The following is a 24,799-nucleotide window of genomic DNA, read 5'->3' on the forward strand; positions in this document are numbered from 1 at the left end:
GGTTGATCGATGCTCTCTTGTACGATGAGAAGCCGACCACCATGGAGGTGCGGGATTGGAAACGGCTACAGATGCAGGCGGTGAGTACCATCCGCATGTACCTGACAGATGAGGTGGTGATCCATGTGCTGAGCGAGACTTCCCCGACGGTGCTGTGGTCGAAGCTCGAGGAGTTGTACATGACGAAGTCTCTCACCAACATATTTTTTCTCTGGAGGCAGTTTTACCAACTGCGGATGACTGAGGGACAGAGCGTACAGGAGCATTTGAGCCACTTCCAGAAGATCCTCACCGACCTCTTCAGCGTTGGCGAGAACGTTGAGGAGAAGATAGGGTGCTGGTTTTGCTGGCGTCGCTTTTCCCTTCGTACGAGTCCTTGGTGACTGCTCTTTTAATGGGGAAGAGCACTATCAAGATGGACGAGGTCACCACGGTGATACTCCAGAACGAGGTTCTCAGGAGGGAGAACCCAGCTTCGAGCTCAGGTGGCGATAGCTCAGCTTTGGTGGCTTCTGGAGGAGCAGGAGGCGGTAGACGGAGCGACAGGAGATCGCAACGAGGACGGTCTAAGTCCAGGAGGGACTTGAGCAAAATCAGGTGTTACCGGTGTGAGGAGTTAGGGCATCTAGCCAGAGATTGTCCTCAACTCAAAAATCGGACAGTGGCTGCTATAGCGACGACCGGCAGCGATTCAGATGGAGATATCTTTGAGATATCTGACGAGGTATCTACTTCTTCCCAGCAGTGGATATTAGATTCTGCATGCCCCTATCATGTATGTTGCAGAGAGGAGCAGTTTGACTCCCTGGAGAATAGTGAGGGCACTGTATATCTACCGGATGGATCGAGCTGTGCGATCAGAGGCATTGGGACGGTCAGCTGGAGGATACATGATGGTGCAGTGAGGAGATCGGGGGAGGTCCGATACATACCCGATTTCAGGTGGAATCTTATCTCATTTAGCAGACTGGATTCGAGAGGCTACAGGATGGTAGCTGGTGGAGGAATCCTGAGGGTGCTACACGGCAATATGATTGTGCTAGAGGGGAAGAAGGGGAGCAGAGGACATTATTACTTGGTGGGGAGCCCAGTGCGAGGTGGAGCTACGGGAGCCAGGTGGAGCCCAGAGCGAGGTGGAGCTCTAGGAGGCGGATCGGGCACGAGACAGGAGACACGGGAGGACGAGAGGCGACATCGTAAGGTGAGATTCCTATTGCCGTAGGACGATGCCCCGAGCAGGTCTCAGGTCAGGAGGAGCACAGCATACGACGGAGATGGGATCGAGCAGCCTGGCTCGACTCCCATGTTTGCCCATCCATGATCAGCAGGCGATTGTCCTAGGGCATGGGGGTGAGGAGATCCAGAAGCTCTCGAAGTTTGTAGGAGGCCGAATATCGAGTCGAGGTGGAGATTGTTAGGATTTGACACCTCGAAATTCAGCCCACATTGAGTCCACAGCGAGGTTCGCGGTGAAAAATGGAGTCCAACGAGATCAAGATCACCCAAAACGGAGCTCGGATGAAGGAGATACGAGCTTTTGAAGTCGGTACGAGACTCGAGGCGGCGGAGGACTGCCGGCGGCGGGCAGCAGCGGCGCGGCCGCAGGCGGCGGCGTGCGAGACGCGCGACCCAGGCTGGCGTGCAGCCCAGTCGGCCCGTGCGCGGGCCCGCACGTAAGCGCGGCCCAAGCCCGTGCGTGCAGACTGGCCTAGGCCCAAGTGGCCTGCCTGGCCCTTTACACCGGTCCACCGTGGACGGGTGGTCCACGGCTGGGCCTGTGGACTGCATGGGCGTTTCCCACGCATTTTACGCGGTCCACGATACTATTCCATGGATCGATCGCGATCGAACGGCTCAGTGAGTTTCCGGTGACGATCCGACGGTTCAGGAGCGTGATTTGGCTTGTTTAGGAGACCTAAATCTAATCTAATTAGGTTTAAACCCAGTTTAAGCTTTTAAAAAGGCCTGTGATGAACAGAGAGAGGTGTGATTCGTTTTCTCAGCCGCACAGAACCCAAGAAGAGAGAAGAGAGAGGCGGAAGCGCTGAGAGATAAGGAGCAAGAGGCTCTTGGACAGCGGTCGCCAGGCACTTCAGGGGTTCAGGGGGTCTTCCAAGAGAGAGAGAGCTTTTGTGAGGGAAACTTCTAGTGAGAGAGAATTGGGTGTACAAGGATTGAGGGTGAGGTCTCCTCTTGTAAATTCTCTTTTTCATAGTGAAGTTTGCATGCCCCATGGAGGCGAGCCCTTTTGTGGCTGATCCACGTATTTTGATTGTTTTTTCTTTTTGTTTTGTTTCTTCTTTCTTCCTGCTGCATCGCGTGGTACTGAAAAGGTCTTGGAAGGTGGTGTCTAGATCATACATCCATCCAACGCTCTTACATTAAACGAAACTACGGATCTCCTAGAAATTGGCCAAAATTCAAAGACGAAAATCTTAAGTCATTTCAATTAAGAAAATTGTCAAAAAAGCTTCTCGAGTAATTATCTTTGTGATGGTGAGAAGGTTGCTGAAGAAAGGCTTCAAACGACGCTTAGTCAACCATTTGTAGCTTCTGGCACTAAGTAGACTACCATCGAATTCTTTGATCTCTAGCTTTAGGCTTGGCTTTTTAGAATTTAAATGATGATGGGTGCTCCATCCTACAATTTCAGATGGTAAGGGGGTTTGAGTCCATGTTAAAGTCCATCTGGTAGGCTTCTAGGTGGAAAGCTTCCTATGGTGATATTAGTGCCCTCATATTCTTTTGATGATGGTTTGGTCACTGCCAAATATTTTTTAGTTTCGGATGGTGAGATAGGTATCTCGAATTGTTTTGATGTTTAATTTATCTGATGTCAGATGGTCTTGGATGTGCCTAAGCCTGGTATGACCTAAGGGCTAGAATATGTCATCTTATGCTTGGCATACTTTTCATTTGCATTAGTGATATATATATATATATTATATATATATATATATATATATATATATATTAAAAAGATGAATATTTAATAAACTATAATTGAAAAGATACATACAAAAAATTCTAAAAATATTTATTTGAAAGGAATATTGATTGTTTCTAGAATAAATAAGAAGGGTCCAATCAGCATGGGGATATTTTGATTTTTCTTGTGTGTAACTAAAATAGTTTTTCTCTAAAATAATTAAGAAGAGTTTAGTTGGCATGGAGATATTTCAATGTTTTTAACATTAACATATTTAGTAAAATAATTTTTTCATGAAATACTTAAGAAGAGTCCAAGATGTGAATATTTTTCCCATTTTTCTAAAGTAGTTAAGAAGAGCATGGGGAGGGAAAATTTTCATATTTCTCTAAAATAATAAGAAAGAGTCTAAGTTTTTTTTTTCCTCTACATGCATATTTTTCCCTAGCTCCCTTAATACCTTTTCCTAAAATAATTTTCAATTGATGGTATAACATATTAAGATAAGAAGGGTGTGGAAATTTTTTATCTACATGTGTAATTTATAAAAAAAATTTCATACTACAATATTTTTCCTAAAATAATATAGGCATGGGATATAATATATTATACTTAAATATCTTTAACATGGAACATTTCAATGTTAACGTATTTAGTAAAACAATTAATTTTTAAAATAATTATTAAGAGTCCAAGGTGTGAATATTTTTTTCTTTTTTCCCAAGGACTTGTTTGGTCGGGGATAATCTAGCTTGGAAAAATAAATTTTATATCAAATTATTTTATTTGGTGTGAAAGTGGATGAGAGAGATGGTAAAATAAATGATGGATTCCATATCTATTTTTCTAAGATAGAAGTAATATAAATAGCATGAATATTTATTTTCCCATGCTAAATTATCAAGCGACAGAAATATAAAATTATTAATTTTTAATAAAAATGTCTTTACTTATATTATATTAATATTATATAAATTATATCAATATAATTAATATTAATGATATTAATATATATATATTAATAATAAGTAATTAAAATATTTATTAATTATCATTAAATCTAACATATGATTTATTAATAACTAATAAATTTATTTATATAGTAAAATATATAAAAAATTAATGTATATAATAAAATATTTATTAGCTCATATAAATATATTTCTATATTTAAAAAATCAATATTGATAATATTTATGTAAGTGGGGCACAAACGGCCAATAAATGGACAAAGAAAAAAAATATCATTATCTGATTATTTATTTAAAAATATTATTGGAAACTAGACAATATTTATGTATATCATATGTATATATATATATTATATATATATATTTCAATCAAACTGACCCTAAAATGATTGAGAAAGTTGGGTTCAGCGATAACAAGCATCATGGTTCACCCATCAGACTCCTCCTAGTCTGGGCGAGTGGGCTCATATTTTTTCACCAACTCGGTTGGGTTCGATCACATTTGAACCGCTTCTCAAAATTTAAAGATATAAAGGCGCTTCCGAGACGACTCGATCCTCTATCCGCGATCCTCCCCGCAACTGTAGTCGCGACCTACACCTGAAAAGACGAAAGAGCCCAAGAGCTTTCCAAGAATCAAGAACCAAGAATCCGATTTATTCTCGGAATTCCACCCCAAGCCAGGGGTATCTCCGTCCATCCTGCGTGCCGCGCACCGAAGATTTCGAAATCGTTGGGTTTGGTAATGCGGCCGGGTTTCGGCAACCGGAGGGGCCGATTCCTAGTGTCCACGGAGGTCCCTCCCAGATGCCCCCAGTCGTCGCCGCCGCTGTCGCCGCCGGAATCACTGCGGGAATCGTCGCCGTCAGGTTCCTCTTCCCCGACGGGATCTATACCCTGGCTTTCGCCGTCGTCGGGCCTAACCCCTCGCCCGCCGGATGGGCAGCCCTCCTCAGAACGCCCCGCTCGCCCGCCGAGATTATCTCTGAAGGGTAAGCAGTCACCTGGGCATTTGGCTGGAGAGGGAGGGCAAAACCTAGCGCCGCCGGTCACGCGAAGCCCACCGGCCAAAGACAGCCCGAGGGTAACCGAGAAGAGGAAGAAGTCAAGGAAGGCGTTGGCCGGAAAACGTGTCCAAGAACAACACCCCTCCTTCATCCAAACTCGCCCACCCAACAGCAGCAGCAGCCTCTGATCTTGCAAAACCCCCAACCCCAACAGCAACAGCAATTTTTGCCGTTCCCTTCTTTAGTTCAGCATCCACTGATCTTCCAAACCCAGCAGCAGCAGCAGCAATTCTCACCATTCCCTTCATTTGTTCCGCAATTCTCGCCGTTCTCTTCGTTGATCTTCCAAACCCACCCACAAATGGCCTTCTCCTTCCCCAGTCCTCAACTGCAACAACAGCTGCCCTCCCTCTTTCAAACGCCCCAACCCCAACAGCAGCAGCAGCCGTCGATCTTCCAGACCTCCCAACCGCAGCCGCAGCAGCAGAACGTCCAGTTCCAGCAGCAGGCCAGCAACTGATGCTGTTAACGGAGGATGGTTCGCCAACGAGTTATAATACACGGTTTGTGGATTTACGTCGGGATTCGCAGAAGCTTCTGCTACGGATCGAGTATGGGTTCTTTGGCTTCTTGTTTGTTTGTGCTTTCGTGCTTACTTTTGCAGTAGGGTCTATGAATTTGGGTTACGGGAGTCTTCTTTTTCTCAATGGCTGTTGCGCCTTCTTTCAAGATATTGTGGGTCATATGCCTTTCTAGGTTTCTTTTCCTTTTTTTCTTTTCCGTTCTTCCTCACTTTGTTGGTTTATGGGAAGAAGGAAGAATGCTACTGATGTGTGTGCGTAATTTGCACTGTGGTTTCGATATTTGTTTCAGAAACAGGCTTTCTGCTCCTTTCTTGCCATGCAGGTTCTTTGTCTTTTTTGTCGTATGCATTTTATTTCGTGTCTTCTGTTGTGTTTTCCTTCCAGTTTTCTTATTTAAGAGGAGGGAAAAATAGGACTGCTTTTAATTTCTTTGCATCGTTTCAGTTTGGTTTTTCATGCTTCGTTTTGGAAAGTGGATTTTGTCCATCTTCTTTCATGCGAGATTCTTCTACAATACAATTTCTTTCATTTTTCTTGTCTCCATTGTCTAAGGGTAACCATAGATGTGGGTCGTGATGTAGCTGGATTTGGAAATCCCCCCTCCTGCTTGTTTTGAGTTATTGATGTGTGAAAAACTCGATGTGCAGGGAGCTTATTCTGGAGAACAGGGCTGACAGCGAGAGGCTGGATCAATGCATCCGACTTTATGATTCATCAGTATCAGGTGACAGTTTCGAGTTTGATGCTAGTCGTATTCTTCAGGTTTTGCCATTATCCTTTTACCTTGATTTTATTAATATTTGAGCTTTTGTTTATATCTGTAACATTATTCTTCCCCTTTTTACCTGTGATGCTGGATATATCATTTATTTGCATGGTCTAAGGATAACATTATTAGTGAACTTCATATAAAAAGGAAAGGGCATTTTTAATGAATCTAGTCTATTTTCCAAATAGTTGTATGGGTCGAGATATACCATTGGGCTACTTTAAATTGAATATCTCAAATATTTTTTCAACGTTCATCACAATAATTACTTGGTATATCTTTTATACACACACACACACACACACACACACATATATATAACACATATATATATACACACACACACACATATATATATATATATATTAAAACGAAGGCTTCTCCGTTGAGAAGCCTCCGTCCACCACATATACACATATATATTTACTTCCATCTGCCAGGTGCACAGTATTTACTCAGACGCATCTCCTGAGCAGACTTGGTAAAAGTTTGAAACCAGTCCAAAGACCGGTCCCCTGATCTTTGCTGTCCCACCTACGACCATGGTTGTTCTCTCAGATCCACTCTGTTTCTCTCTCTCATTCCCAATCTATCTGTTAACTAATCTAAATGCAATCCAATTTATTCCTTTAAATTTTTCAGTCAGATATTTATATACAAGAGAGCTTAGAATTCTGCTCTGCGTCATCTCTCGCTCTTTGAGATTTCTATAGAGAGGATAAAAATCTCCGAAGCTTCCTCTAATGGTGAGGTTTTAGGGTACGACCTCTTTCTATCTCTGAATTTATTTTAGATGATTTTTCATTTGTTTGTTTGGTGTAATGGACATTAGGTTTTGTGTATGGATGGAATCGACGAGATTTGAGGAGAACTTGATGTATTTGCATCAGTGGTTTTGTGATTGGGATTTAGGATCTTTGAGTGATCTGGAGAGACTGCAACATTTTTATCTTTGTTTTACTGTTGTAGTGGTTGTGCTGAGAAAGATTTGATCTTTTTTCTGCTTTTGTTTGGTAAACTTCTTCTGTATTTTATTTGTTCGTTCAGCAAAAGAGTAGAGCTTGTGGATATGGTTTGATATTGGAGTGGTGTGGTTTTCCACCAGTTCTCTCGTTGAGGAGGTGGCGGTGGGGAGACAGCATGGTCTTCTATCTGTCAGAAAGTCAGGGATGCCTTTGATGCGCTTCATCACTATAGGCGATGCTACTGGGAACTCTCTAAAGCACGCCTCAGGTCTCTCGCTTTAAATAAGATACAATTTGTGTAAAGATGATAGCTCCAATTCAAGATTATAATGTTGTGATCACACCAAAGGCGAGTTGGGATGTCAAGATGAACGTTGTGGTGTCGAACCAACGAAGGAAGTTACTTGGAACTGATTTGATCGAAAGCAGGCGGAATGAGTACCAGCTGCATGACGGAATGCATAATTAGTGGGGGAGAATAATGAAGTCAAACCGCTATCAGGACAGTGAAGGAAATTAAAGTATGGTGTGTTTGAGATGAGGAAAGTTGAGAATATGACAGAGAACGGAGTTATTACTCCTTTGGTAGAGAGATGTTGGACAAGTTTAATTGGATGATAGCATCAAGTTAGGCTACAGCCTACATCAAAGAGCCTGTTCTACCTTTCTTGTTTTCATTGGTCATTTTGCAATTTCAATGCACTTCACAAGGTAAATCCTTTATTTTGGTTTGGGTTTGGAGGCTATCCATTCGAAGATTGGTCTTTGGAGAGGAGGGGGTTTGGATTGTGTGATTGGAGGAGGGGTGTGTTCGGTGCTTCCTCTGTTTTTCTCTTTCAGGAGTCTCAATAGGATGAGAGCTGTGAGGCTTCGAGCGGCCCAACAGGAAAGTTTGGACGATGGCTTAGATTTTGTGATCGTGCTTATATGTATGAGTTTAAAAGGTATAAATATATTATCAATTAATTTAAAAATATGATGTTGGTATATTTTTTCTCTGTCTCAAGCTTGAAAATATTATTGTCATTAGTGACAATGGTGACGACTAGACGGCATTGTCAACGATGGATGTAGGGAGGAGCTTCGTGGAGCTAAGATCGTCGGATCTTTACAAGATTTATGTAATAACTTATAATACATACCATGCATAAAATATAATATTATAATTATTTTAGTTATTTTTAAAATATATATAGAATAGATATAATAAAATAGATAAATAAAATTAAATATTATTTAAAAAAATTATATCCCATGCATCGCATGGGGTTATAAACTAGTTTGTATAGACTTGGAAGCATGGAGCTGGAAGCACTTCTAATTGAAAATTGAAATTTGGAGGGAACATTTTTTATTTTACATGTCTCAAATTTGTAAATGGAGAGGCTTTGGAAACTAGCCCACCTCCATAATTTAATGATCGGTCTTCTAAAGCATTAGATAACAAAGTAAGACATAGGTACACTATCTAAATCAAATTATTTAAAGCAAATGCATATGTTCACTTACAAATTTGTTGCTTTATTAGATAAAATAGTCCCATATATGTTTGAGTGCATTCTTGTGAAAACCTATGGTTTTGTGTGTGACAAATAAGTTCTTGAAATGAAGGGAATGTATAGATATCTTATTTAGATTTAGATTCTTCCATTGATGTTCTAAATAGGGAGGTAGACCGTACTATGTTCATATTCAAGAACATTAGAAATCAAGAAGGCAACACTATGCACCTTTTTCTATTTTCATAATGTAGGCAAATATAAATCTTTGAACAATAAGAGTCTAAGTCATGTCATTTAGTGTTCCATGATTATCGTGGGTATTAATGTCATGAATAATATAAAAAGACTATTCACTCATCCCCTATGAATGGTACCATTTGTTAGCACTGTAACAAGAAGTACCTTCTTTTGTTAAATGGTTTAGCAAGGCCATTTGACCATTTACTTTTGGTTTGTTGACCATATAAAGAAACATTTCTTATAGATGGAGTGCAATGTTTTAAAAGAAAGTTGCCTGGGCATGCATGTTCATGTTCTTTGTCATATTTGTGGATGGAGATAGAGCTTGATTGGTGTGTTAGCATTAAGGCCCTTTTTGGATGTCAAATGGCTAATTGGCAGGTAAATACTTTTGACTCGAAGTAATCATCCTTTATTCAAGTACCCATGGGTTAATAATATCTCTTGTTTGGTAGATGATATGGAAAAAAGTAAAAAAAGCAAGGGAGAAAAGATTGCTCTGGTGGTTAGATATAGAGAAACAGTTTTTATAGATGGAGTGCAATGTTTTAAAAGGAAGTTGCCTGGGCACATATTTGAGGATGGAAGTAGAGCTTGATTTATGTGTTAGCACTAAGGCCCTTTTTGGATGTCAAATGGCTAATTGGCAGGTAAATACTTTTAACTTGAAGTACATCCTTTATTTGGTTACCCACGGGTTAATAATATCTCTTGTTTGGTTGACGATATGGGAAAAAGCAAAAAAGCAAGGAGGGAGAAGAGATAGTTCTGGTGGTTAGACATATTCCACCATCACCCATGAAATATACTTAACCAAGTTATGCGACTTTTTGGGGTGTGGACAAGATAAACTTAAAATACCACCTTTTTGCTTGTGTATGGCTGGTTAAGTGGATAACCATGACATAACCCCTCCATTACTAGCACCCAAACATGGCCTAAATGTTGCAATTTTTCCCCAGTTGACTTATATTTTATGTGATATGAATGTTTCATGTTTTTTGAGTCAACCATTTTCTAGATTTCTACTTACATTGGTTAGTTTTTTGAATTTACTATTTTATGGATGCCTTGATCTCTATTTTTTTGCATAGTGGCTAGATGCTAGACAATCCCCTAGCTGCCTGTCTACCATCTACAATCTTTCAAAACACCAAGTGGAAAAGGATTTTGCTAGTCACGTTCACTTGTGATAATGACCATGTCTCTTATAACTCTTATAATATGATCATCCAGGCATGTATGATTCATCTTATTAGTGCCAAATTTAACTATTAGACATTGAAAAATATCCCTTATGCAATCTCTTATTCATAAAAAAAAGGCTTAATTATGCAAAAAAACCCGAACATATTGAGGGTTTTCAATTTTATCTTGAGCTTTTATTTAGTGCAATTAAGTCATCCAACTTTCAAATTGGTTCAATTTGGGCACTAACCGTAATTTTCATTGGCCTGTCGTGACAGAGTTGTCGCGTGATGTCATGTGATCTGCTTATGTGGCCTCCTTTTTCATGTTTCAAAGCTCCATCACATGACAACTTCGTCATGGCAGACCCACGAATATTACAGCTAGGGTCTGAATTGAATTAATTTGAATGTTGGATGACCTAATTGCACTAAATAAAAGTTAGGATGACATTGAAGACCCCCAAAAACTTCAAGATTTTTTGCATAATTAAGCTTAAAAACAATTATCCCTTATCATGTCCAAATCCCAACCCTTAGCTAAGTATCAAGATCCTTAAATAATAAATGCTTCATCATGATGTGGGAGAAGGTGAATAATTTTGGAGAGTCAACTAGTTTTGCCATATAGCTATGAATTTTAAGTTTATTGTTAGATATTCTTAGCCTTGTAGTTTTGAACAGTATCAAAGGGCATATAAATGGGTGATGATTGTGGAGAAGCAAGGATTTAGAGCTGGTCAAGGAATTGCTTATCTTAATGAGAAGAAAGGCCATGTGTTTAAGGCACAATTTTGAGAAACATTTTATTGTTGCTGAAGGAATGCTACTATTGCTTCCTTATGTAGCGATGGCTGAAGTGACAATGGTTGTGGCCTTTGTTGCTAGTGTGCAGTGACCTTGGCTGAAGTCTTTTAATAATTGCTGCCTTGAAAGTTATTTATACTTACAAAATGGCCGGCTAGCTCAGTGCTGAAGTCTCTTGGTGCTTGTGCCGGGGACATAGGATTAGATCTTGGCTTTGTCAGCATTGCGGGAGTTTAGGGTCATTGGTTATGTAGCCTGATATTACAAACAAATCTTACCAACCAAGAGAGGCATTTGAACATTGTCAAGCAATTAAAGACAGGTAGATAAACTAATTGAAGTAGCTATCCTGCATAAAACTGTACTAACAATGAAACAGAGGAGCTAGTCTGTGATAATTTATTTCTTGATGATGCTATATCTTTTGTCATGTTGAAGCTTGTCATTATATGATTGGAAAAAATGTTCAATGGAACATGGAACTAAAAATGACTGTGCCTCTCCTTCCTATCCTGTAGGCTAGTAAAAAATTAGTCATCAGTTACAAATTATTAATTATCAAGCAGGTTATTGTCCATCTATTCCTCCAATTCTTCCTCTTATTCTTGTCACTAGTTGTTAAGTGCTGAAGGGTCTTTGAACACCAAGATAAGATTTAATTGATACCAGTTTATGTGCTATAGTATTGACAAAAATCATGGATTTTAAGTTAGGCAGTTATGATGTTTTCTTACATAAGATGGTGATAGAACTCAATCTCGACTACAGGTGACATAGATGTCAAGTGTCCTAAAGAATCCTACATGGGAATCTTCTAAAAGCTTTACATGTGGACTCATCTCTATGTTATATGTGTGTGTATGTATTGTTTTATGCTGCTATGAATATAATGAGCAATAAGCTAGATTATTCTCCTTGAGTGCTTAAAGTTTAATAAAATGATTGTTGACTGTTATGTTAGTATTGATAACTTTCATATAAGTGTCAAAGCAGACTTGTAGTGATGATGACAAGATGGTTTGATGGTGTGACATGTCAAGAAGTGTTATAAAGTGTCCCAAGTATCCAAGTGCTTGACATGTTGAAAAGACCCAAGATTTTGAGTACCTACACAACCATTTTGAGTACCTCATCATGTGTTCAATTTGTTCATGAATGTATATGCTAATAATCTCTTGTTCTTTGTTGGCAAGATTTGGCAACTTCCAGTATGTGCTTTAGGGTCTCTCTTTTGTATTTTATTGTTTTTGGCTCTTCCACACTTGTGTGGGGGGTGAAAATGAGATGTGTTGGCTTTACTCCATTTTTTTTCTTTGGAAAAAATAGAAAAATTGCAATGAAGTTAACATTATTATTGTGTGGCATACAATATATTGGGTGGTTTTGCTACTTTACTACATATTCTTATTTGATGTTTTTGTAGGGAATTGTTTAGAATCTTTTTTTTTTAAAAAAAAAATATTATTTGTTTTCACGTCTTATTTATAAGGATGAGGCCAAAAGTGGTAGATGGACATAAATCATTGTCCACAAAAAAGGATAAGAGGGAAGGAGATGCAAAGAAACAAGAAGCGAAAGTCAAGTTGGTTTAGCCATTCCTCTTCAATGTCATCTTCTTTTCCTTCACAATTTCTACTGAGTGGCCCCTAGCTTTTCTCTATTTTGTAGTTGTTTAGGGCTATGCGAGTCCTCTGTTTCCATCTTCCACTCTATATGGGCACTATCTTTATTCTAGGTTTTGCTAATCTTGCAACTTAGGTCTGCTTTGTGGGGCTTTCCCTTCTTGTTGGTCCTTGGAGATGGCTTTTTCCTTTGTTTTTCCCTTCTAGATCGTTGACCCTATGATCCATTCTTATATTCCTATTTGCTATACCTGTATTCCAGTTTACTAGAGGAGGGTGGTAGAGAGGTGCTATAGCAGGTAGAGATGGAAAATGAGAAAAGGTCAAGAGAGGGCAAGGGTTTATGCATTTTTTAGGGGATATTAGGAATAATGTGGTCTTTTTTTCTGACTACCTAGAGAGTTTGGTTCAATATTTTTCTCTGCATTTCCATGATTGTCACGATAAATCATAAGGCATGGAAACTGAGATTAAAAAGCATAAGCATGTGTTCATGGCTTCCGTTTGTTCTTGAATGGACAGCTTTGTGTTCTTATTTTCTTTTTCTTGTGAAGCAATTTATTGCTTTTGAGAAGACAGTTTTGCCTTGACCTGGCTTTTTTCTTATATTTGTGTTGTTTGGGCACTTTATATTTTCTTAACTTTTGTTTTGATAACTTCACTAAAATTTTTCTCAGCCTAATTAAATAATGGATTGGGTGATTGAGTTCTAGACTCACTTTGGACATAAAGGATCCAAAAACTATTAATTCATTATTAAAGGCAAAAGTCAAAGCTTGGTTTAACTTGAAATACTAGGTACATCATAAAATAAATTACTGATGCTAATGTATTTTGTTGTTTGTTCATTGGATTGGATTTTCGGTAGCTTTTTGTCATGGTCAAACTTTAATCTTGCAACTTTACAGGAGTGCATATTGATGTCAAGTTAAAAAGAAATTTGAAGGAACAATAATTTTTTTGACCTTACTAGTATTATCTTCAAGCAATAAAATGATATTTACCAAAATGAAATATTGCAGATCATATTTTCTTAATTTTATTGTTTAAATTCTGTTGTTGAATATTTGAATGTGAGATCAGCGGAATTTATATGCCCTTCTCGATCCAAAGCAATATAAGCTACTCATTCACCATCTGACTTAGATGCTTCAACCATTTGAATTGCCCAGACTAGATGGTAATGACCCATGGGTTACATAGGAGGATAAAAGATTATTCTTTCCTTTCTTTTTCCTTTTTGGTTTGTGGTGGGGGATGGGGGGCAGGGGGATTAGGGATTCGAAAATAGAGCAGAAGTACCCATCCTATCGCCGTTGGTCTCACTTGCCCTGCTAGATCTAGTGGTCCTTGATGTCACAGGAAGATTCAGTGTTGATCTCCTCTCCGTTTCTTTCTCATCTAGTTGCTGTAATCCTTGGTGGATAACACAATGGAGGAAGAAGATATGTCATTGGAGATGGCAATCATCATTTCAGGCATCGGTCATGGGGAGTGGAAGTTGGTAGGAATAGATGTATATATTACACACACACACACACACACACACACACACACACACACACACATATATATATATATATATATATATATATATATAGAGAGAGAGAGAGAGAGAGAGAGGCCAGTAATGAATGAGTTGTGTGGTCGATGATCAGGTCTATGATGGGAGAAGCTCCCCCTCTTCTTTTGTTTGCAATATGATCGAACTAGGGCTAGATTTTGAAATCAATATATTTGAGGAGGGGGACCTCTTCCTATGAACTGAAGCATACTAGAATTGGCAAGTGTTTTGTGGGAATTTTCTTTTTCTTTTTCTTTTCTTTTTTTTTGTTGTTGTTGTTTGTTGTGTTGGAGGGGGGGAGGCTCAGGATTTGGGGATTTTGTAGAGGAGTTTGGTTGCTGGTCCAACCTGCAATTGAACTACAATTGAATCGCTAACCCTTGACCCGTTGACAAAAACTCTGGGTTGATGGGTTTAGAACATTGTTTCGAACTTCTCGACCTTTTTTGGTGTTTTTCAGTACTTCTTTTACCAAACAAATTGAAAATTTGAAACTTACCTAAACTGGAGCTCATTTGCATTGTCAAATTCAAATTAAAACTGAGATTTCAACCTCACACCCAACACTATAGTTGCTATTTCACTATGTAAGGTTTTGGATGGTCTGTTAAATGTTGTTGATTCATTATTTCCAAGATTTTAAGTCTGTGAAGAAACCAATCTGCTCGCTGAAACATATTGATTTAGACCAATTTGATCCAGAATCTGTCACTGATTATAGGTTTTGGCTGGTTTCAATTAGTTTACTGAAACTGCTCAGTTTCCATTCAATTTCTGTGGCTCTGGCCAGATTTTCCCGGGGGGGTGTTCATTTCTTTATTTCTCTATGTATATTTTGCTAATTAGTGTACATTTCGGGTGTTTGTTCTTTTTCTCTTGAGCTATATGAACGAAATTCAATCTACATGGTGTCATTGTGTTTGTGAATGAATTATTTGTTCAAGCTTCCGGATCTTGTCAATTATTGATGAGGTAATTTAAGTATATCTAATAACTAAATGGATATATATCCTCCTATGTTCTAGAAAGATAAGAACTGATACTGATCAAGTTTTTAAGCCTTGATAAATCTTGAGTGATATGTTGTGATTTGGTGATGTTAATGAAATCTCATGTTACTTGATGTTCTTTAACAAGTGGCTATATATATAGACTGCGGTAAAAGTGTATAAAGACTGTGTTATTTTGAGGTAAAACAACTTTTCTTCTAGATGTTAAAGCTTTGCTTCACTTGTTTATTTTGTGTAACCATACCCTCTTATTATCTTTATAATAATTCTGATTTGTATGTTTAAAACGAGTAAAACTCTATCCAGTTTTTATCACCTCATCATCATTTTCCTTTATGCTTTTAAAATTTGACCACCTTTTTATGCATCACTTCAGTGGATTTAGGTTTTATTTTGTGATGATGATTATGGGATCTTTTGTTGCTCATAGGAACTAGGAGGAATCACTACTGCAATAGAAAGAGAGGTCTCAGTGCAAGATCTGATGAAGAAAGTGAATGATATGATGTGTCATATGGAATTTGCTATCCATTCATATATGATGCTTAGGCCAAGGTTTCTTCGTCCAAATGTACCAGCTGCTGCAGGTATCGGTTCAGCAAGTCAGACTGTGGGTGCAGCAGGAACTTCTGGCCAAACCAATCAACTGATGACCAGCTCCATATCACCAATTTTTGAATTCTACAGTGGGATTCCAACGAGGCCTTCTAAGTTTGTGCACCACACCGCTGCTAGATTCGAGAAGTATATGACTGAGTGTTGCCAGCAGATTGAAGAACTAGAGCAGCTGGTCCTGATGGATACTGACAAAACCTCTTCAAACTCTTTAGAAGCTCTTCCAAAAGTTATGTCAAATATACATGATTACTTCATCCATGTTGCTGCTGAGGTAAAATGCTGTATGCTTGTCCTGTTATGCTTACCAGCACTCCAATAAAGGAGACATAAACTTATTATCCTAGATGCACATCAACTTCCACAAAAATCTCCTATATCATGCATATTTCTGACTGATCATGTGTATATTCGCTGCAATTTTGTGGTATCAATCGGAATCCCTTATTTTGGTTTTAATTCTCTCTCTCTCTCTCCTCTCTCTCTCTTGGGAAATCCTATGTAACTTCTAAGTTGCATAAGGAGACTACCACTAGGTCAAGGCACTTGTATTATGGTTCCTGACAGTCTTACGATTCACTTTCATAAATTGTTCCATCAAATTTCTGTTTCTAGTACCTGGAGACTAGTTTGACTATAAATTTATCATGCTACAAATGCTTGTCTTATTTAGAATTCTTTAGAAAGAAAATGTAGCTATTTATTATTTTTGTTGTTACAGGTTGAGAACCTCCATCGGTATGTGGAGTCTATGAAGATGGCATATCTTGCAGACCGGCGGCGTTGGGGTGATGGTAATGATCCATTTCTCGAGGCCAGTGGAAGAGAAGCAGCTAAACGATAAGCTGCTGCTAGAAGAGTTCATCCAACATTGCATTTACCAGCTAATTCTGCACAACCAGCCACCCAAGCTGCTGACATCTTTGCCAGTTCAGCAGCTTCCATATCAAGTGCACCACTGCTGTCTTCAGGGAATACTGCTGCATCTTCCAGTGGTGGATTTTTTATTTTTATACCTACATCTGCTTCATCTTCTTTTCTCTTTTCGACTCCAACAGCATCTGCTCAATCATCTAGCCTGTTTGGCTCTGCTGGATTTACACCTCAGTTAACTCCATTTGGGACTCCATCTACATTTCTATTTGGGTCCACCCAGGCCCCCTTAGGATTTGGAACTAATACCACACTCTTCTCATCCACACCTGTTGTTGGTAGCTCTCCACTGTTCGCCATACCATCATTTGGCACAGGTATACTTATGTACTCGAGATGTTTATCGTATTCTGACATCACTAGTTTAAAATTGAAAATAGTACATGCACCAAAGGTGTTAGTGCTTACGTGAGGCCAGGCTGAGATCTGTCCTACCCTGATTATGGCAAAGCCTGGTGGCCCTACAGTTTGAGGGAGAACCCTGCATATGCACAGCCGAAGTTATAGTTATCTTAAAGTGAATATATTATAGTGTAGATGAAAAGTAGGCTTATACAGAATAATCTGACACTGTTTAAAGTTAAGAATGTATTCACACTGAATTGATTATGATTTTGTTCTTTATTCTCCAGCTAAGTGGTAATTTATACTGCAAAAACGAAAAACAGAAAGAAGGTGGGAAACACAACTGGCTTTTCTTAATAGGGTTGTTATAGTTTCCTCTCTCATGATATCGTAATATTTAGCTTCATGTCTTTTCCCATTTATTTACATCTAGAACTGTTTTCATATGCTTGTTCATGCCAACATGCAAAAATTTCTCTGCCAAATCATTGACAGTGCACTTATGAATACCATGTTATCTTTCTGCCATGATTAACATGTATGGTATTAGGTATTCTTAAATGATGCAAGCTGCCCTCCATTTGTAAGGACTTTCTTTTTGCCATGCACACGTGAATATTAGTCTCTTATCGTATTGTTCCTTCCTGGCTTAACTTGATTATGCTTAACTTGAGTATGCCATCTACTTTTAGGTGCTACAACTGGTTCGGGTACTAGCTTTGGTGTTGCATCTGTGAGTACAAATATGTCAATTAATTTTTCAAGAAATCTATTTAATTTTTTGACATACTTATCTTACATATCCACTTTTTGTTGCCTAATAGCAGAAATCGTCCAGCCCAGGGTCTTGTTCAACCTGGCACTGATCACTTCCAACAGAAAAGGCGTCTGATCCTAAAACCTGCTGCAGAATTTTTGGACCTTAGCATTTTATGCACGATATTGAGATGATTGTTCAACCAAGTAGGTGCACAGTGATGCTTCTTGATGGGCTCCAGGATTTTTCTTTTAAAACAAGAAAAAAATTCTGCAGTGTCAGCATCGAACTTGTAAATAACTTCACAGTAGTGTCATTTGACTCTCTTTTTGCCTCCACTGGAATGAGGTTGCGAGGTGAGTGTATGTAGTAGTTGCTGTAAAACAATGTTTTGACTCTTTGATACTCGTAGTTAGCAGATTTGAGAACTCAGAAAATCTGTAAATTTGTATACAGACCATTTAGTCAACGGAAATGGGGTTAATCTATTTCCTACGAGCAATACCGTACACTGCAATCCTCAAGCCCATAATGTATGTGATTTTAAATGGGTTTACTTGCATTTATAGGACTATCATTTCCCCGTTCAGCAATCTCTCTGTTGTCCGTGGCAACTGGATATAGGTTTTCCGATCAACAAAAAATCTGGAGATTGATTTAGATGCATACACGGCAGTTTTTTCTTGGAAAGTAAAATTTGTGTCTTGCCGGAAAAAAAAAAAAAAAAAAGAGCGAGTGCCATTTATTTGGTACTGGAATATCAACATTTCTTGCAGAGATGATCGCATCTGACAAGCGGTGTATATTGTTATGTAATAATATTGGCATGAATCTATTAATATATCTTTGTTTGAGCCTCGTCTTTTGTGGGGTGGCCGGATCGTTATGTTTGAGTGTGGAACGGCAAGAAACTAATGGAGAAGAATCGCTCGTTGAAGAGAGGGCATAGTCGAGAGAGCCGAAAATGAGAGCAAGAGCTTGCGATGCAATGAACGGAGGTGAGGTCAACTCGAGCTAGACAGAAAAGTCGATCGGTAGCGTCCGATGGCAGCAGATAGATCTGCAAGAAAAGCCCGCATTAGAGGTGATTTTGGCGAAGACACTCCAATGCTCAAGTTAGTTTTCAGCTCAAGAGGTAGAGGAGCGAGTGAAGCAGAGTTTTGAGCTTTGAGTCTTGGAATGTGTGTACTTCTTGGGGATCTTCTCTTACCTCCATTTGTAAAGAGAACTGGGTGAAAAATGAAAGGACAGGAATGTATTCCGATAATGTCCTGTTATACGGAGTCGTATGGGGGCATCTTTAAATGACACCGTCAGCGAGCATGCTTTTTGTCCGACACGCCAGCAGTCACGGAGGCGGGCCCTATCATGCGCATGTGGCAAATTAATAACTTTGTGGTGTCCTATCACGATGCGGAGTGGAGCACTTAAGGTACGATCTCAGGATGATGTGACTTGATGTGACTCCAAATGACCATATGGCAGCTTCACTTGACCGTCCGCTGTTTGGCCGATGTCGATATCCAGGTCGGTTCTGGCTGGAGCAAGATGAAGGGGATTGGAAGCGGTCTGGGGTGAGTGACCCGCATGCTAGCAGTCCCGGACTTGCTAAGCAGGGTTGGTAAGTCAGGTCGGTAAATGACAGATCTGAAGTGTCAGGCACTGTATTCAGCTAAAGAACCCGATCTGTGGATCAGGGCTATTGCGACAGGAAAGTACATCGATTTCTTGCCGACGTCATTGGAGGAACAGGTCGATCGTTTATCGATGTAGTCTTCAACTTGGACTATCGCCATGCCCAGGTGATGTTGAGGTCGGACTTTCACCGACCTCAATTTTCAGTCGGGGTCATTTTCTGGTGAGACTGGCTTTTTGGGGACCACAGTCTTCTGATGAGATCGATTTTTCTTGAGGTGGTCTCCAGTTAAGGTCGATTATGTGATGAGGAGCTACCCCAACAGTTGCTCCCCAACTCCTGAGTCCGATTACGTAATTTTCATCGGGCGAAAGGAGTTAACCGATATGTGGGTTCGAGTAGTATTTTTTGATGATCATCTTCGAAAGCCGCATGCAGCGGACTTATTGTTTTAGGGCGAGGGTTGCCATTCTGATGAGCATCTCGTTGAGTTCGAAGCATGGTAGTTGAGGCAGAGCATGATCATACTTCCACTTCATTTTGGATCAATTGATCCTTGGTCAATCGGGGACAAGTTGACTAACCACAACTTTTTTGCTTGGGTTTGTGCTGCAAACTATAGCATATACTCCAGCGGCTCTTTGGCCATAGCTGGCATGCTAATAGTTGCCAAAATCTATGGCTCCGTTAAACGAGCATTAGCCAAATAATATCGGGTTTCGTTTGGGTCTGCATTGCGAACTATAGCTTATACTCCAGTGGCCCTTCGTCAGAGCTGGAATGCTAACAAACACCGGACTCCACAGCTCCGTTAAACAGACATTAGTCAAATAACGTCGGGTTTCGTCTGGATTTGCGCTGCGAACTATAGCTTATACTCCAGTGCCCTTCGACCATATCTGACACACTAACAGTTGCCGGACTCTACAGCTCCGTTAAATAGGCATTAGCCGAATAACGTTGTGTGGGGTACTAGTGACTAATTTACTGACGTCTGGAGGAGTTTCCTGAGTCGAAGGAACATCCCAAGTCGCCTGCCCCCCACAGTGGTCTCATTGGGGTCACGGTCGACTCCCTCTACTTCCTGATGACATCTTAGGAGTTCCTCCTCGGATTTTGCTGAGGTGACATCATGTCTCGTCAGTACTGCTGTTGCACCTCAAATTTTATCGAGGTGACTTTATGTCTTGTCGATGTTTTGACGGCACTGCACCTTGGAAATCACCAAGGTGACTTGGGTCCTTGATGAGTATTTTGTTGGAAATTGTGTCCTAAAACCAATCATATGGCGATCGAGTTTCTTTTATATATGAATTATTGATTGATAAATAAAAATTATTTTGACATTATTCATCACAAAGTTGCATATTTCTTGTAGAACTCTTGTATTATGATGAAGTCCTTAGAACTATGTTAGTAATCGATAAGGAGGATTTATCGTATAGTTCTTAAACATGTTTACGATCAAATGATACATCATTATAGAACAATGATATTTATCAAGTGAAAGTCATTGTATGCCATATAGGTTGGTTGTCCTCTTAACCAAGGAGTGTGGAGACACTGAAATGACATACAGATGAGATGTAGGAGTACATCATCACTGAATAAGTGACTCACTTGCTGAACATTCTGCTATCAAGAGCTGCTCGTGAAGCATATGGACGTAAGTGTCTCTCAGATCTGAGATCACCACAGTGACTTACAAGCAATTCACTGTGCTTTGATGGCGGACTATCTAGATTTCTAATGCAGTGACGGAAGGCTACTAGGTACAGTTAAATACTTATGAAGTCTGTGTGTAGATCAAGATGGGATTGACCCCTCCGGATTATAGAAACTGTTGCATCGCTGTATTTCAATTTAGTAAAGTTTTGGCCAGAGTAATCTATGAGATGGATTTGAAAGGTTGAAGTACAATATAGATGAAATACTCAGGGTTGACAGTTAACCTGAGATCATCCTAGGGCATTTAGGGTTAAAGGAATGAATTATGCGATAACCATAGGCATAGGTTCTAAAATATTTCTTTATGATTATTCGATCTATTCGAACGTCAAAAATTATTGATAGATGGTATCTTTGATTAGTATAGAAAATGATTCCTGTGCTACCGGCTTAGTATTCGAACCTATGGAGTCACGTATAAAAGTCAGACGATGTAGGAAAGTATTGACCTATTTTTATATGTCTAATTTGAAAGTATTTGACTTGATTAAACATATAGACTAACTTGATTGAGAATTAAATTATAGATCAAATGAGATTGAAAAGTTGACTATGTCTAGCTGGCACTACACATGAGGTTCAGGTTCAATCCTGGAGATGAACATTTTTTGATCTATGATCCAAGGAGCCTATGAGAGATTGAATTTAAGTATTAATTAATTTTAAATTAGATCTAATTTAATTAGACTCAATTGGATTCAAAATTCTAAGTTAGACTTGGTCCTAAAGTCCTAAACAGTTTAGGATTGACAGTCTTTCGAAATTATTTTAAATCAGTTTTGAATTGGATTCGAATTGAATCAATTTTGGATGAGATTTTTAGAGCTCATTTTTACTGAGACTCTCTCACCTTCATGGCCGACCAGCACCTGGTATGGTGCTGGTTGTGGGCCATCCCACATGGGTGTAGGTGTGGGTGCAAAGTAGGCACCATATAAGGCATCAATTCTTTCTCATGTAGAATCCTTCTTTAATAAGTTATGAACTGATTTAAAGCTTATTTGAATTAGGAGTCTTATTCTTATTGGGTCATGAGAATCATCTATAAATAGAGAGGGTCTCTATCTATGGATGCATAGCAATCAAAGTATGAGAAAAGAGAGAAAGAGAGAGAGAGAGGCATGAGGCATTGTGGGCGTTCCTTCCTTGGCATGTCTCCCTCCTTGCTGCCCCCTTCTCCTCCTTGCCATGGCCTCCTCTTTGGGCATCTCCTTTGCTGGTGTGAGGTGTCACACCAACACCTCTCTTCGTTCCCTTGGTGGCCTTGTGAAGGCATATCAATTCGAAGCTTCATCTCGCTTTCTTGCGGTGCCTGGCGTGCACGCGAAGTAGAGAGCTGTAGTCTCAGGCCTACGCAAAGGTTGAATCTAAATTTTAGAGATTTGATCCCTATTCCACTACAATCCAAGTAAAGATTTGATCTTTATTTAGTTAAATGTATAGAAAAGTTTTGGATACAACCCTGATTATCTATGAGAAACAGGCTTTCTTTCCCTTCAATTGGTATCAGAGTCAGGCTTTGATACATGGATGCATAACTGAATTTTTCTAGATTATTTGCATAGTATATATAATTAAAATTTTATGTTAGACATTAAATCTGATTTAAATCTATTTAAATAAAATTTATGATCTAATTTTGATTGGATTATAAGAATCTAATCAATGGTTGGTTAAGATTTGTTATAAGTTTGTTATAACAGTATTTTATTGTTGCTGAATTTTGTTGGAATAATAACCTAATTTAAAATCTATTTTAAATTAATTTTAATAAAATTTTAATATTATTATTTTGATTATAAAGTTGGACTTATTATAGATCTGAATTGAATCTATTTTGACAGATTTTTAGATCTGATTTCTATCAAAATTTTGCACTATATCAAAACAGATTTAATCAAAAATTTAATCCTTATGCGTTCATGTTTGAATCTAATTAATTTTCTATATGATATCAGATCTGAAATTGATATTTTATAATCAGTATAAGATGTGTTTCAGATCTGATATGATGTATATGATGCATCAAATCTAATTAGATTAGATAAAGAACATGATTGATAAGATCAAGGATATGTTATGACATAAATTATTTTATCAAAATTACATATTGATGTGATTACATATAAAATTAGATTTTAGATCTTAGTAGCCTAATACTCGGATCGATGAGATCATCAGATCGTCCGATCATAAGAGATCGAAGAGATTAATCTCTTTCTCTTGCCTATTTGACGGATTCTTTTATGACATGTAGGGGTGTCATTATGATCCAGTTTCATGAGGAAGAAAAATAAATAGATTGTTATAAATTATTTTGATCATAAATATATTTAGATTAGATTTAAAGTGATTTATGATTCATTACAATAAGATAAATTCAGATATAAAATTATTTTAAATTTGAAAAGTAAGTTACATTAGATGTAATCGGTATAGATCTAAAAGTTATCATGATGCATGTGATGTACGTATAAAGTTTAGATTATACCTATACATGTTTAATTGTTAAATATATTATGAAAATTTATTTTCATGAGTTGAAATATATGGTATGCTTCATCTAAAATCTGATAGAATAGTTTTATAAACTAAACACATATTTCATATACTTAATTTTGAATTAAGTTTAAATGATTTAGATTTGAGAATTGAAGATCTTAAAACATCACATAAATCGATGTGCTATGGGTTAGCATGAATCAGGTCCTTTTAATAGGTTAGACCTAGGGTTAGAAACAAATATGGATCAAGTAGAGAAATTGGTTAAATCTAATCAAGAGTTGAATTAGATTAGGTCAAAATTTTTTTAGATCAACCTTAATAGTTGAAGTTTGATCAAATCTATATTTTTGACCTTAATAAATAGACCATGATCATGGCTCCGTGATTGAGCTCGAATCTTCAGGTGGATCAAATCGAAACTAATTAACCAGTTGGTGTCTAAGATAAGTCTGACAGATTCGATCAAGTAATTTTTAATTGGAAGCTACTCATCTAGATGCGTCTATGGTGAGTTAATGGCATATCCTTCCTACTGATCTCACTTATCTGACCAACATAGTGGATTGTATTTCGATTAGATCACTAGTCAATTCGAGCTGACTCATGCCATCAAGGTTAGTCAGTATGACTGATTTAGGTGTCTTGGGACTAGCTTATGTCTAATCCTTTACATGACTTGCTGAAGTCAGTGGAAGGATTTACGACTTGCAGGTTAACATCTTCTCTTATTCTTAAGTTAATAAAATCAAATCCTCTAAATTATTAGGCCCATAAAATGGTACAGTTATGAAGATTACTTGTTCATAGCCTCCCATTAAGGTACGTGATAATAAGTCAAATATTCCAAATAGGCATTGGAGGCACCACATGCTTGGTGTCTATTACATATTAGAATTATCATCTATCATATGACCATCTTGTTATATCTTCAGATCGATACTCAGGTTGGTCGAGCCACACTCGAGTCTGAACATCCGTTTGTTGGATGTACTTGTGTTATTATGTTAATGGTTGGATCTAATCAAGATTTTCAGTGGAGGCACCACATGCTTACTGAAAGGATGTTTGGGGCAAAACTTGATTAGTAGAAGTTGTTTAAGAAATAATTAGTTATGAACTTATC

At 38.5% G+C, this 24,799-nt stretch overlaps 1 protein-coding gene across 1 annotated transcript; it reads left to right on the forward strand.

The window, feature by feature from the left end:
• Window positions 1-4,049: 4,049 nt before the first annotated feature.
• LOC105034852 (nuclear pore complex protein NUP58) lies at window positions 4,050-18,295 on the forward strand. The gene is given in 7 exon segments (XM_019847115.3): window positions 4,050-5,413; window positions 5,416-5,518; window positions 6,139-6,253; window positions 15,588-16,046; window positions 16,494-17,022; window positions 17,743-17,783; window positions 17,875-18,295. Coding segments are annotated over 7 exon segments (1,434 nt in total). The 5' UTR covers window positions 4,050-5,268; the 3' UTR covers window positions 17,917-18,295.
• The last annotated feature ends 6,504 nt before the right edge of the window (window positions 18,296-24,799 follow it).

The sequence above is a fragment of the Elaeis guineensis genome, chromosome 2 (assembly GCF_000442705.2).
Source record: "Elaeis guineensis isolate ETL-2024a chromosome 2, EG11, whole genome shotgun sequence".
NCBI classification, from domain to species: domain Eukaryota; kingdom Viridiplantae; phylum Streptophyta; class Magnoliopsida; order Arecales; family Arecaceae; genus Elaeis; species Elaeis guineensis.